This window comes from Tupaia chinensis, unplaced genomic scaffold, assembly GCF_000334495.1.
Source record: "Tupaia chinensis unplaced genomic scaffold, TupChi_1.0 Scaffold000182_1, whole genome shotgun sequence".
In the NCBI taxonomy this organism is placed as follows: Eukaryota; Metazoa; Chordata; class Mammalia; order Scandentia; family Tupaiidae; genus Tupaia; species Tupaia belangeri.
This window is the reverse complement of record NW_006159657.1, coordinates 6,329,967-6,343,228: the sequence shown is the minus strand read 5'-3', so window position 1 is coordinate 6,343,228 and position 13,262 is coordinate 6,329,967. Positions and strand designations below refer to the sequence as shown.

General features: G+C 52.5%; 1 protein-coding gene across 1 annotated transcript in view; it reads left to right on the top strand.

Annotated features, from left to right (window-relative positions):
* The window catches only part of MYH11 (myosin heavy chain 11), a 124,934-nt gene that overhangs the window by 39,902 nt on the left and 71,770 nt on the right, over positions 1-13,262 (top strand). The window contains exon 4 of the mRNA XM_006146566.3: positions 7,829-7,856. Coding sequence (XP_006146628.1) covers positions 7,829-7,856 — 28 coding nt within the window. The remainder of the gene's footprint in view (positions 1-7,828; positions 7,857-13,262) is intronic.

Here is a 13,262-nt window from a genome sequence, read left to right as displayed (position 1 = left end):
CGTGTGCGACGCAGTAGTGTGTGTGTGTGTGTGTGTGTGTGTGTGTGTGTGTGTGTGTATGAGTGATATTAATCAGGTTCTCCCACAACCAAATGTGCTGAGGAGGGTCCAGGGAGCTGTAGCCGTACCCCTGGGGCCTGTCCTAGGCTGGGAGGGCAAGGCCTTCCTGGGAGGTGGCAGCGAGCCTCACTAGGGAACTTGATTTGGGATCCATGAGGCAGGTAGGGCAGGAGCGGGGAGGAGGGGAGCACAGGAGATTAGGGCTGAGGCCCCTCGGGAGGATATTGGTCTTTCTAACCCCACGCCTCAGCTGGCCAGGTGTGCTTGCAAATGCTAGGACTTTGTGTGATTTTGCAAAAATGCCTGCTGTACCTGCTGGGTCCCGCACAAGCCCTGCAGCAGCTCTTCCTCCCAACTCTGCCAAGAAGGACCGGGAGAGGAAGGCTGGAAAAGGGGAAGGGTCCTGGCCTGCAGAGTAGTGGTTTAGGGCCTGGGTTCGAATCCCAGCTCTGTCAGTACCATTTTTCTGTGCCTCCGTTTCCTCACCTGCCCCTGAGGATGGTAACTGTGCCCGTTCCAGATATTGAGAGGGTTGGTTTGGACAGCGCTGGAGTGTGGTGCCTGGTGAGGACAGGTAGCACAGGTGTTAGTTGTCACCTGCTGAGGGCTCACTGTGGAGGGCCATACAGGGCCACGTTTATGTTCCCCTTTGTGCGGGGGCTAGGTAGGGAGCCATTCTCTGTGCACAGTGGAGGCTGTGCCTTTCATTTCTCGTGGTCTGGGGTACAGTGACCTGCAGGGACTTGAACTTGGTTACCTCCCTCTTGCCAGGTCCCACAGCAGCCAGCCTGGCATGAGAAGGAGGGCTATGAAGCAGTGAGCCCGCGGCTGTTCTCAGCCCAGCTTGGTTTTCTCCTTTTATGGTCAGCCTGTGCCTTGGGCTCCCCAGCCAGGAACTGTGAGCTTGTGTTTGGGATCAGCCGAAATAGCTGGTCTGTGGGGAGCTGGGCACTGCCTGAGCGGCCTCAGGCCCGCTGCAGGGGAGGGATGCCCAAGCTCTGCATCTCCTTGGAAGACTCCCCTGCAGACTTGCACGTCCAAGGCCAGGCCAGACCTGAGGCCAGACCCTGAGGCTTCCCCTCCGGGAAGCAGGAGAGAGAGAGGTGCCTGTGAGGGTGGGGTGCGAGGTCCCAGGAGCCCCTGAGAGAGGGAGAGGCAGTGCTGCTGCTGCGCCCTGGTGCCAGCCATGCGGATGTCCGCTTAGTCTGAAGCTGTGTTCTTTCGTCCCTGGGTTCTGTGTCTCGGGTCCCCTCTACACCCCCAGCCTGCAGCTCTGCCTTGGTGTACCCCCTTGGGGTTCCTACATTCTTCTCTGCTCGGTGGACTCAGCTGTACCTCTGCTGGGAGCCTTCCTGTTCCTGTCTCTCTCAGGGAGCTCATTTGGGTTGTTCCCCTTTTTATGGACATATTATGAATAAAATAATGTGACAACATTTTTAATAATATGGAAAAGAAAACTTTGTACATCATGTCCTGGATGACAACCCATTACCATCCCATGTAATCTGTACCTTTCCCCCACCCCCTAAAAAAGTGTTAAGTCCTGGACAGATGAAGCGGTGATCACAATGGGGTTAACTGCTGCCCTGAGAGGGGCCTTGGGGCTGTAGGAACCAGAGCCACCACTAGGCCAGGTGGCATATTTATGGAATTAGAAAAAGGCACCCTGTTGTTCCTTTTTTTAAGAGGGATTTTTGCTATAGGGCACATGCATTCATCAGAGAGACAGAGAGACAGGAAGTGAGGAATCACCCCCCTGGGGGATGGCCATGCTGCAATCCCCTCTCCTCTATTCTCTCGGGATCTTGGGCACAGATGCACACACGACCAACGTGAGTTTTAAGTCACCAGGTCCAGGACTGGCACTGTGGTCGACTACATGGGACTCCAGCAACGTAACCATGACACCATCTGCTGGTCCCGAAGCTACCTTTTTCTCACTTTTCCTCTGTCTACTGAAAGATTATTGTTATAAAATACACCGATCAGCAATAACGGTGTGACGAGTTTCCTCTGGAGTTATGCTGTGTGCAACTTGCACCACTGTCCATGGCAGCCTGCAGGTATTGGAGGAGTGGGTACAGCGGGAAGGCCCCTGAGTCAGCTCGGGGAGACTTAGAGTCAGAGATGGTATTATGGAGGAGGGAACTCAACATGGCATTTCAGACCCATTGGGAGATATGCCCAAATAACTGAGAAGAAGTACTGAAACAAAAACTCATATATGAACTAGGCCCAACAGCCAAGAGGTGGCAGCAACTCCAAGTGTCTCTCAGGGGCTGGATGGATAAAATATTCTATCTGCTCCACGGAGTGTTAGTCCGCCATAAAAAGGAATGAAGTCGTTGCTGATACATGCTGCAACACGGATGAACTCCCGAAGCATGTTGCTTCAAAAGACCACATGTGATGGGATTCTCTGTACGTGAAATACCTAGACTAGGTGAGTCTACAGAGATAGGAAGCAGCGCGGTGGATGCCAGAGTTTACGGGCGTGGGAAATGGGGAGCGATGGTTTAATGGGTGCAGGCTTTCATTTTCAGGTGACAGAATGCTCTGGACCTAGATAGAGGCAGTGCCTGTGAATGTACTACATGCCACTCAGTTTCTCACTTCACCCAGCCCCGCAGTGCAGCAATTAAGCACCGTGTAGAGGATGCTGCATCCCACATGGCTGACTGGGGTTTGAATCTCGGTCCTCTTGGCAACACGCCAGGCAAATATGCCCAGGATCCTGATGGGATGGGGAATTGCAGGAAAAGCCCCCTTGGGGAGAGGTGCTTTCTCTTTCTCGTTTTCTCTAATGTGTGCATGTGTGCACTCTTACCATGAATAAAGGGGGGGAAAGGTTAGATGGGATGGGGAATTGCAGGAAAAGCCCCCTCGGGGAGAGGTGCTTTCTCTTTCTTGTTTTCTCTCATGTGTGCATGCGTGCACTCTTACCATGAATAAAGGGGGGAAAAGGTTCATTGTATGTTATATTTTACTTCAGTGAAGAAGTAAGAGACTGGTTACGCAGAGGTAGCGGTGCTCAGGTGTGCACGTGAACGGGCCCCGCTGCAGGGAGCTGGGACCCAAGAGGTCCAAGCAGGCCAGGCATGGCAGCGATGCCTGTAATGCCAGCTCCCAGGAGGCCCGGGCAGAGGTCTCAGTACCACCACAGTGAGAGTCTGTCCAAAACCCACCCTAACCTCCCTCTCCCTTCTCTTTCTTTTTTCTCTCTCTTTCTCTGTCTCTGACCCTCTCTCACTTATTCTCATTCATAAAAGGAAATGTAAAATAAGTGCTGAGGCTCTGGGCAGCGAAAACAGCCCGTGCAAAGCTGGGAAGGGGGAGACTGCTCCACGCAGACCGTCTGGAGCTCTGCTCAGGGAAGGAATCCGAACCGTGCCTGCGGCCTTCCCCAGCTTCCCACGCCAGGAGGCAGGCGTGTGTTTCCCATGACAATATCCCAGGCCAGAGGTCCCGGCAGCCCCCAGCACGGAGTCGCAGCAGCTCCCCAGGCCTCTCCCGGAGCCTGCTCGCTCTCCTGGGGGCCTGTGAGCCTGTGACCCTGTAAATCTCTCCTGCTGTGGGCGCAGGCAGGGTGGCTGGGAAAGCCGGCCTCTCTCCCTGAGGCAGATGGATTAAGATAGCCCATCGGTCTCAGTCAGCCTCAGAATCATTTCTTAAAATAGCGGCGGTTGTCTGGGCAGGCTGGCAGTGCCTCTTCCTGCCTGGGTTCTAGTCACAGGTGCCCGGTTCCTCCATCCCTCGCTCCTCTGCCCCATTCTGCTTGGATCAGTTTTAAACCGGTTTCTCGTTTTGGTTTGTTCTCAAGTGGATTTCTCCCTTTGGGAGTCAAAGGCACAGCATTCGTACCCCCTGATTCCAGTCCAAGGAGCTGGTTGCTTTGTGCCAAAGCAGGACGTCACCTGGTGTAGACTCCCCACACGAGGGGCAACTCTGACTGGGGCGTCTCCCCAGAGGGATGAGAGAGTCAAGTTTATTTTCTTCCCCTTTGTGTCCTGGAGGGAAGTGCCACCAGAGCGTGAGTACGTGTTATCTGAAGAGGGCAAAATAATGCAGCGGCCAAAAGCATAATCTCTGGAGTCAGGCAGACCCTGGGTTCGAGCCTAGCCTGCCACTTACAGGCTACGTGACTGTATTAGTTTCCTGCAGCTGCTGAAACAAACAACCCCTGACTTTAAGATGGCAGGGATTTATTCTCTCACAGGCCAGTCAGAGATCTGAAATCACTTTGTTGGCAGGGCTGGCCCTCGTGGAGGCTTGAGGGAGAATCTGCCATGACTCTGCCTCACTTCAGGTGGCCCCTGGTGTCCCTGGTGTCCTCACCTGGAGACGGAATCACTCAGATGGCCACCTCTTCGTATGACATTCTCCCTGTGTCTCTAATCTTCTCCTTTCTCTCTCCTTTTAAGTTTGTTTTTCTCATGAGCAAGAGAGACAGAGACAGAGAGAGAGGAGAGCCAATGCCATGATCTACCACTAGCCACAGTGCCCTGGTCCATGGGCATGTGCGTGCATGCCCAGCATACTCAGAGAGGCCTCCAGATGCAAACCCAGAACACTCCCATGTGAATTTTACCATCCACCCACTCCTTTCTCTTCTCAATAAGGACACCAGGTACTAGAAGTCATCGATTTTTAAAAAAGAATTATTGTATTTTTAACTTTATTTACTTATTTTAATTTGACCAGAGAGGGGAGCGGGGAGAGGGAAGGAAAGCTACCAGGTCTGGGTCTCGAACTGCAGCTGGCCAGATGGGAGTCCTGCACCCTTGACCACTCTGCCACCTGCTGGCCCTGGCAGTCATCGATTTAGATCCCACCCTAACCCAGGATGGTCTCTTTTTGAGGACCTTACCTTAATGACATCTGCAAGGCCTTTATACTAAATAATGCCACATTCTGAGGTTCCAAGAGGACAGATCTTTTGGGGGCTACAACCCAACTCACCACCATGGTGTTGGCAAGTCGCCTCATGTCTGAGCTTTGCTTTCCTTCTCTATAACGCGGCAGTGCTGCCAACGCCCACCTCGGGAGCCGCCGTGAGAGCGAATGGGTCACTCGGCGCACACGGAGCTCAGGATGCTGCAGGCGGTGGGGGCTGGAGCAGCAGTGGGGGGGGGGCAGGGCAACTGCTCCTCTTCCCCCTGCTCTAAGCTTCGTGGTTGTGATGGCTTCAACAAGAACAGTGCAAACTCATTTTCCATTGACCATTTGTGGTGGGATGAGGACCAGGCTGTACGAGGTCACAGCATGGACATAACCAAAATAGAAGGAGATGCAGTGAACATGGGTCTCCCTCCTGTCCTCACTCCCCAGACCCATTGCTCAGGGACAGCCCCTGCTGGCAGTGTCCCGAGCTTCACAGTGTACTCAACCCCTGCATAGGTATGTAAGGGTGCATGTGTGTGCACGTGCGTGTGTGTGTGTGTACAGTTGTCCCTCAACATCCTCCGGGGATTCGTTTCAGGACTTCTTGCAGATACTAGAATCCAAGAGTGCTCAAGACCCTTACTTATTTTTAAAAATTATTTATTCAATTTTATTTATTATTGTAATTATTTTTATATTTTGGCTTAGGGCACGTGTACTCACCAGAGAGAGACAGAGAGAGAAAATGAGAAACAAATCACCAGATCTGGGACTCGAACCACAGTCAACCATGTGGGAGTCCAGCCCCTTAATCACCACACCACCTGCTGGCCCCAAGATCCTTATGTAAATAGCATAACATTTACATATAAATTGCACACATCCTCCAGTATACTTCATGTCATCTCTAGATGACTTCCAGCACCTGGTACAATGTAAAAGCTTTGTAAATTGCTGTTGTACTGTATTGTTTAGGGAATAATAACAAGAAAAAAGTCTGTTATATGTTCAATTTAGATGCAGCCATTGTAGGCCTGTCTACACAGACTGCATCAGCAGTAATGGAACATTCTCAACCCATGGCCGCTCCTCTCTGCAAATGCAGAACCCTTAAACATGGAGAGCTGACTGTCCATCTCTCTTTAAAGCCCCAAAGCTGCTCTTAGATTTTTGGAGCTTCATGGGTGTTGGAGGCCATCCCGTATCTGTGCAGAGGTCTGCCTGGCTCGTTCTTGTGGCACCTGGTGTGTAATTAATGGCTATACCAGAATGTAAACACCAGGACTGGTTTAATCAGTCCTGAGTTGATGGAGGGCTCAGGCAACTTGTCCCCAGGTTCTGCCGTTGCACACACTGTTGCAGGGGATGGCTCGCACGTCTCTTTGGGCTCATCATCTTTGGGTGTTTTCGATGCTTTCTCGAGGGGTTGTGGAGCAGTGCAGGAACCCAGCAGAAGGCAGGGCTGTAGGTTCCAGCTGGACTGGAAACTCTGGGCTCTGCACGTGTCATCTGAAGGGAGGGAGAGAGAATGGATTGGAAGAGGATGCAGGAGTCCAGACAGTTGGCCCAGTGGTCTATTTCATCTTGCCCTGGGGTGGGCTGGGTCTGCATTATGTGTTGTTATTCCCCCTCGTCATTTCTGGATACGGTCACTACTGGCCTCTCTGGCCCAGTTGCTACACAAGCATGGCCTGCTTCAGTCCCGTGCATGCTGCCTCCACCCACCCTCTGTCTGCCATCTCTCCGTGCATCCATCCATCCGATATCACGGATCACCTGTGATCTACTAGAGCTAGCAGGTTAAGCCCTAGGAGACCTTCGATGCAGAGGGGTTCATTTGGAGCTGAGCACCATGTTGGTGGGAAGGAGCTGGGAGATGGATTTAACAAGTGCTCGCCACTTCGGCATTGCCCATCAGGAAATGTGATGCTCCGAATTCCCCTTTGTTGGCTGGTGGATGAAGGTCTTGGTAATCATTCCTGTGTGGGTAGGGAAGGAGAGATGAGCTCCAGACCCCGGTTCTCTCCTCAGAGGCCACTTTGAGTAGAAGGTGATTAGTGGTGTCTCGCCTGCAGCCCCAGGTTCTCCGGTGGTAGCTGCAGAGACCGGCTTGGCATCACACGTAGGGAGGAGTATGGAAGAGCTCGAGGATGGAGGGGGAGGACTGGGAGTCGGGCTTGGAGAATGACAGCAACCACGGCTGCTCAGGGCTCTGAGGGCAGGAAGCAAGGCCTCCTCAGGGCACTGTCTCTGCAGTGCTTCTCTGTCCTTGACCGAGTCTGGAGTTTTAGGCCAAAGAACCCTATTGATACAACTGGGGCCTGTCTTACCTCTTTGCCAGGGGTTCATGGAGCTTCTGGGGCAGCTCCACCAAGACTCTGTGTGGGAAGAAGGGACAAATCTCTTCAGGGAACATAGACTGCTCTTCCTGGAAAAGAGGGACTAGATGCTGGGTTTTCTAAGAAACAGATGCCTGGTGCGCCACATTGCAGATGAAGGAACTGAGGCATGGGGGAATTTAGAACATTTTCCCACAGTCGCAACTGAGTGGCCAAGCAGGACTGAGTCTGTCTCGATGCAAAGTCAGTGGCCTGGGTGCATCCCTCCTCCCCCCCCCCCCCCCCCCCCCCCGCCCCCAGAGCAGGGTGTGTGGGTGCTCCCTGCCTGCTGACTCAGTCAGGCCCCAGCGTCTTCCTGAGACTGATCTGGGATGTTGGAGCTGCCTGCCTGGCTTTGGTCTTGCCCCCCGCACCCTGGGCAGTGAGCCCAGCTGGCTGCTGCCACCCAGGGAACCTGCAGGCCAGGCCGGAGCTTTCGAATGGGAGGCCCGGGAGGAGCTACAGTCAGACCGCACGTTCTAATTCCCGGCTCTCCTTCCTGTTTGCAGATCGGGAGGACCAGTCCATTCTCTGCACGTAAGTGAAGCTGCCTTTCACTGGTTTTTTCTGGAGTTGAGAGTCAACCTGTGGAAGAAGATTCTTGAAGGCAGGACTCTTCGATTGTTCACTGTTTCCAGTGTTTCATTCCAACCTGGAACAGAGTAGATGCTCTCTACACATTTGTGACTAGTGTTCTTGGACTAAGGCAGGTAAACTGAAGCACACGCTCTCTTCTTTTTCAAGTCCGTTAATTTATTTCTTCCGAGAGAGACAAGACAGCCCCAATAAGGTCCTCACACCCTGATCCCCCCGAGTCTCAGCCAGCTTGGATCGCAGGCACGCACCTACCCAGTGTGTACACAGGTGTCTGGGACGTGAACCCAGGACCTTTCTCCTGAGGGTCTAGCTGTGTCACACTGCCCACCTCCTGGCTCTGAACCCGAAATTGTGAGCGATACCCGGCGGCGTTTGGTTCTGCGGCGCCCTGGCCCTCGTTTACTCCAGCATGTGCCGAGCACCGACGCTGTGGCTCTGCGCACTCCGAGTTCTGGATTACGGGGCCAAGGGGTTCCTTTTTAAAAAAGAATGATTTACTTCATTATATTTATTATTATTACTCCACAGCCAGCCCCACTCAGAGCACATGGCTAGCCGTGCGGGTCATGGCAACTATTATTTAGTTTGCCCAGAGAGAGAGAAAGGGAAGGTGAGAAAGCAAGCCGTCAGGTCTGGGACTTGAACCATGGTTGGCCATTTGGGAGTCCAGCACCCCAACCACCACGCCATCTGCCAGCCGCTAAAGGTTTCTAATTACCCTGCTCTTGATGTTGTTTTCTAAAGTGCTTTTTCAGCTTTTTACCTAAATGTCTCTTACAGCAAACTGCCAAGGTCAGAATCGGGCAGCAGATCTTACTATGTGCTGATGAATGCTGGGCACATAGTAGGCCCAGGTCCTGGTGGGGAACAGGGTAAACCAGAAGTTCAGACGGTGGCAGATGCCAGGAAGACAGTGAAATGTCCTGAGAGAAGAAGGCTGAGACCACTCATGATACATTTAGGGAGGGCATGGAGAGAAAAGTGGGGACCGATGAAAGAGGGCAGTTGCTAATTCAGGGAAATCCAGAAGTTGGGCAGGACGGAGGGGGCAGCACAGCGGACTAGGGAGCCCAGCTTTAAGCAGCGTCTCAGTGCAGACCCAGTATTGCTCTACCCAGAATCACTGCAATCGAGCAAATGGGCTCCATGGGGAAAGTAGAGAGGCTCAAACGGGAACTGAGGACGCATCGTGCCAGGTAGGGAAGCAGCGTTTGGTGCTTCACGGTGACCGAGCCGGAATGAACGCATGCTGCTGCCTGGAGACGTGTGTGTAAGGGCTCAGACACCTGCTGACGCGCTTTCCTGGCCTCTCCAGCTGCTAATGGCCGCCACCATTCCTTGGCTCAGGGCCCCTTCCTTAGGGAGAGGCCTGGAGATTCTTCTCTTCTTAGAGGTTTTTGCCTTAGGACACGTATGTTTGCCAGAGAGAGACAGAGACAGTGAGAGGAAAGTGAGAAATCACCTTCCCCCCCAGGAGGGATGGCCACCCAGAAATCCCTTCTCCTCCATTCTCCTCTCAGGATCTTGGGCATGCACACACACACATGAGTTTTAAGTCAGTGGGTCTAGGACTCAAACTGTAGTTGGCCATGTGGGAGTCCAGCAACATAACTTCTGTGCTACCTATTGGTCCCAAGGCCTGGGTGGAGAGAAGGCCGGTGGGGGAGATGGCTATGTGGAGAAGGCCCTGGGTGGGGGGATGGCTACGTGGAGAAGGCCCTGGGTGGGGGGATGGCTACGTGAAGAAGGCCCTGGGGGGGGAGAAGGCCCGGCGGGGGGGAAGGCTATGTGGAGAAGGCCCTGGTTGGGGGGGATGGTTACATGGAGAAGGCCCTGGTGGGGAGATGGCTACGTGGGGAAGGCCCTGGGGGGGAGAAGGCCCTGGGTGGGAGGATGGCTATGTGGAGAAGGCCCTGGTGTGGAGAAGGCCCCAGGCATGGGGGCTGGCTATGTGGAGGAGACCCTGAGTCCAGGAAGAGCTGTGTGTGTGCCCAGGGGGCTGAATTCAGAGACGAGGACAGCAGTGAGACACGAGATCTGAGAACAGGGAGACCCTTCTAGGCTCTGGGGAATTTAAACTTTAATCTAAAATAGGTGGGAAAGCACTGAGGGACTGTAGCCAGGGACTCACAAATTTTGCCCACTGGTCCAAATCTGGCTCCTATCTGTGTTTTTTTGCCTATAGAATTATTTATTGATTTTGTTCATTATTATTATTTTTCATTTGACCAGAGAGAAAGGGAAAGTGAAAGAGCAAGGTGCCAGGTCCAGGATTTGAACCACTGTCAACCATGTGGGTGTCCAGCATTTCACCCACTAGGCCACTTGTCAGTCCCTCCTGTTTTTTTCCAAGAAAGTTTTACTGGCCCACAGCCACTCCCATTGGTTCTCACGTTTCCTCAGTGGCAGAGCTGACCAACTGCAATGGAGAATGCACGACCCACCACAGCCTGGAATATTTACTAGCTGGGGCCAGTAGGTGATGGCTAAGGTGCTGGTTGACTGTGGTGCGAGTCGTGGATCTCAGCAGCTTGAAAATCACTCCAGGCGCATCTGCATGTGTGCCCGGTATCCCAGGAGGAGAATGGAAGAGGAGGGATTACGGCGTGGCCACCCCCCGTGGGGAGGGAGGGATTTCTCACTTTCCCTCTCTCTGTCTCTCTCTCCCCAGCAAGCTCATGTACCCTATGATAAACCCCCACCCCCCAAAAATATATATATATTTACTAGCTGACCCTCTACAGAAATGTTTTTCTGACTCCTGGCTTAGGTTGTGGGGGAAAAAAACTATATGATTTATGTTTTAATGATAGGATAAATGTTGGCGCTCACAACACACACGGGGCATCTGAGCCCAAGGGAAGAAGTGGTTATAGAAGCGATAACGCTAACATTTTTTGTGCATGCATTTTGTACTTGGCATTGTTCTAAGCATTAAATATATAAATATGTATATATTCACTCACTTAATTTTAGTAATAGTCATACAAGGTAAGTGCTTTGATTATACCCACTTTTAGATAAGGAAGCTGAGGCATGGGGGTAGTTAAATGACATGTCCAAGGTCACACAGGTAGCTGGCAGAACAGAGATTTGAACTCGGGCAGTCTGGTCCTGGAGCCCATTGTGCAAAACTGCTGGTGGATGTTGTCGGGGAGGAAGGCATTGCTTCTGCCTGGGGGAGCCAGACACAGTCTTCACAATAGAGGCAGTAATGACTGGGCTTTGCAGGCCCTGTAGGAGTTTGACAGCACAAATACTAGACAACCTTGAGGGCCGCAGGATCCGGAGTCAGGTGACGACCAGGGACTGAAAAGCTCTGGCTTTTCTGAGGGCAGACCACATGCTGCAGTGACCTTGGAGATGGTATTCAGCTCTGGGAGCCATGATTTATAAAATTAGGTGAAATGAAATGCAGAGTTCCTGTTGAAAAGGATTAAGAATCTGCAGACGGCAAGGTCAGAGCCTTAAATCAAGCACAGGCCCTTCTCGGGCTGTTCCTGTGAGCCTGGGGTGGAGGGATTGGCTTCCCCTGACGGCTGCTTCCAACCACGGGGACTGCGCTGATTAAAGGAACTTGGCAGTGGGGCAGTGACCAGGCCAGGGGCCCTATGTCATTTTGAGTCTGGACTCACCTTCGGCAAGAGGGTGCCGGGTACCAAGTTCCCTATGAACAGGACCGGAGTTTGGGCTGCTCAGACCCGGCAGGCAGCTTCACTATTAGGGGTCAGAGAAAAAAAGACATTAAAGTTTTGAGACCAGCCCTGAGCACATGGGCCTCCAGACGCCCACGAGCCTGGAGCTTGGGTGTTTTCTTTGGCAGGACCTTCTAGGATCATTTATTTTTATTAGTAAAACTTGGAAACTGTCGAACCGAGCAGCCCATGTGGGGAGGAGCAGGTTCCCAAGGTTTGCATCCCACTTCCCCTCCCTGGCGAGGACCTGGGAGACCAGGCCCCTGACGGTCATGCTGATGTCGTTGCTGCGAAAGGGAGGAGGTGGAGGAGGCTGAGCAGAAGGGCAGAAAAGGAGGGAGCTGTGGGGAAGGAGAGGGGAACCATGGGGATGGGACCCCTGATTCCTGCTTACATTAAAAAATTTTTTATTTATTTATTTTAATTTGACCAGAGAGGGACAGAGAGAGAGAGAGAGAGAGAGCGCGCAAGCAAGCCATTGGGTCCAGAACGCGAACCACAGTAGGCCATGTGGGAGTCCTGCGCCCTTAACCACTGCATCACCTGCCGGCCCCAGCAGGCGAGGACTGCAGGACTACAGAGAAGGACTGTCTCCTTTTTTCTCATTTATCAAAATGAAAGCGTGGAGGGCAGAAAGTGGGCTCTGGGGTCAAGTGGACCCGAGTTCAAATCTCACTTCTCTTCTGTTCCCATATGTGTGGTAGGAGGAGCACTTGTGACCCAGAGCAATTTACTTCAACCTCTCTGAGCCTCAGTTTCCCCACGTGGGTGCTGGAATAATGCGTCAGGATGCCGAGAGGCTTAAATGGAAAAGCTGGTGGGCCTAGTGCCTAGCACACAGCAGACTTTGAACCAATTTCCCCCCACCCCACCCTTCCTGTGGCCCTTGAGAGCATGTCCCTAGAGAGTCGGGTCTATCCTGGAGCACATGGTGAAACAGGGTTTCAAGAGTTCTGACTGCAGTGGCATCAGAGCCCTGGCTTTCTGTTGTGACTGAGCCCCTGCCTTGCTGTGTGACCTAGAGTGAGTTGCTTACCCACTCTGGGCCAGACATCCTCTTTTTTTTTTTTTTTTCTTCTTTTTTTGAGAAGTTTTTGCTATAGGGCACATGCGCTTGCCAGAAAAAGAGAGACAGAAAATGAGAAATCACCCCCCAGGGGAGATGGCCACACTGCAATCCCTTCTCCTCCATTCTTCTCTCTGGATCTTGGGCGCGCGCACACACACACACACACACACACACACACACACGTGCCCAGTGTGAGTTTAAGCCACCGATCCAGGACTCGAACCACAGTCAGCTACATAGGAGTCCAGCGACATAGCCATTACACCAACTGCTGGTCCCCAGACTTCCTCTTATATAAAAACGTGGAGGTGACCTGTCCTGCCTTCAGGAATGGAGGCAGGAGGAGGACAGAGAGGATGATGCATGGGAAATAGAGCGAAGCATCGCTACTTGATTCTACTGTTTAAAATTTAAAAATTAAAACAAAAACAAAAACAAAACTGACCTCAGCTTTCCTTTTCAAGAACACGCGCATTACACATCCATGGCTCCCATTTCACAAACTGCCTCTGAGGCCACGTGAACGAACGTGGCCACTGGGAGTACGAGCCACAGACTGCCTCTGAGGCCACGTGAACCAAC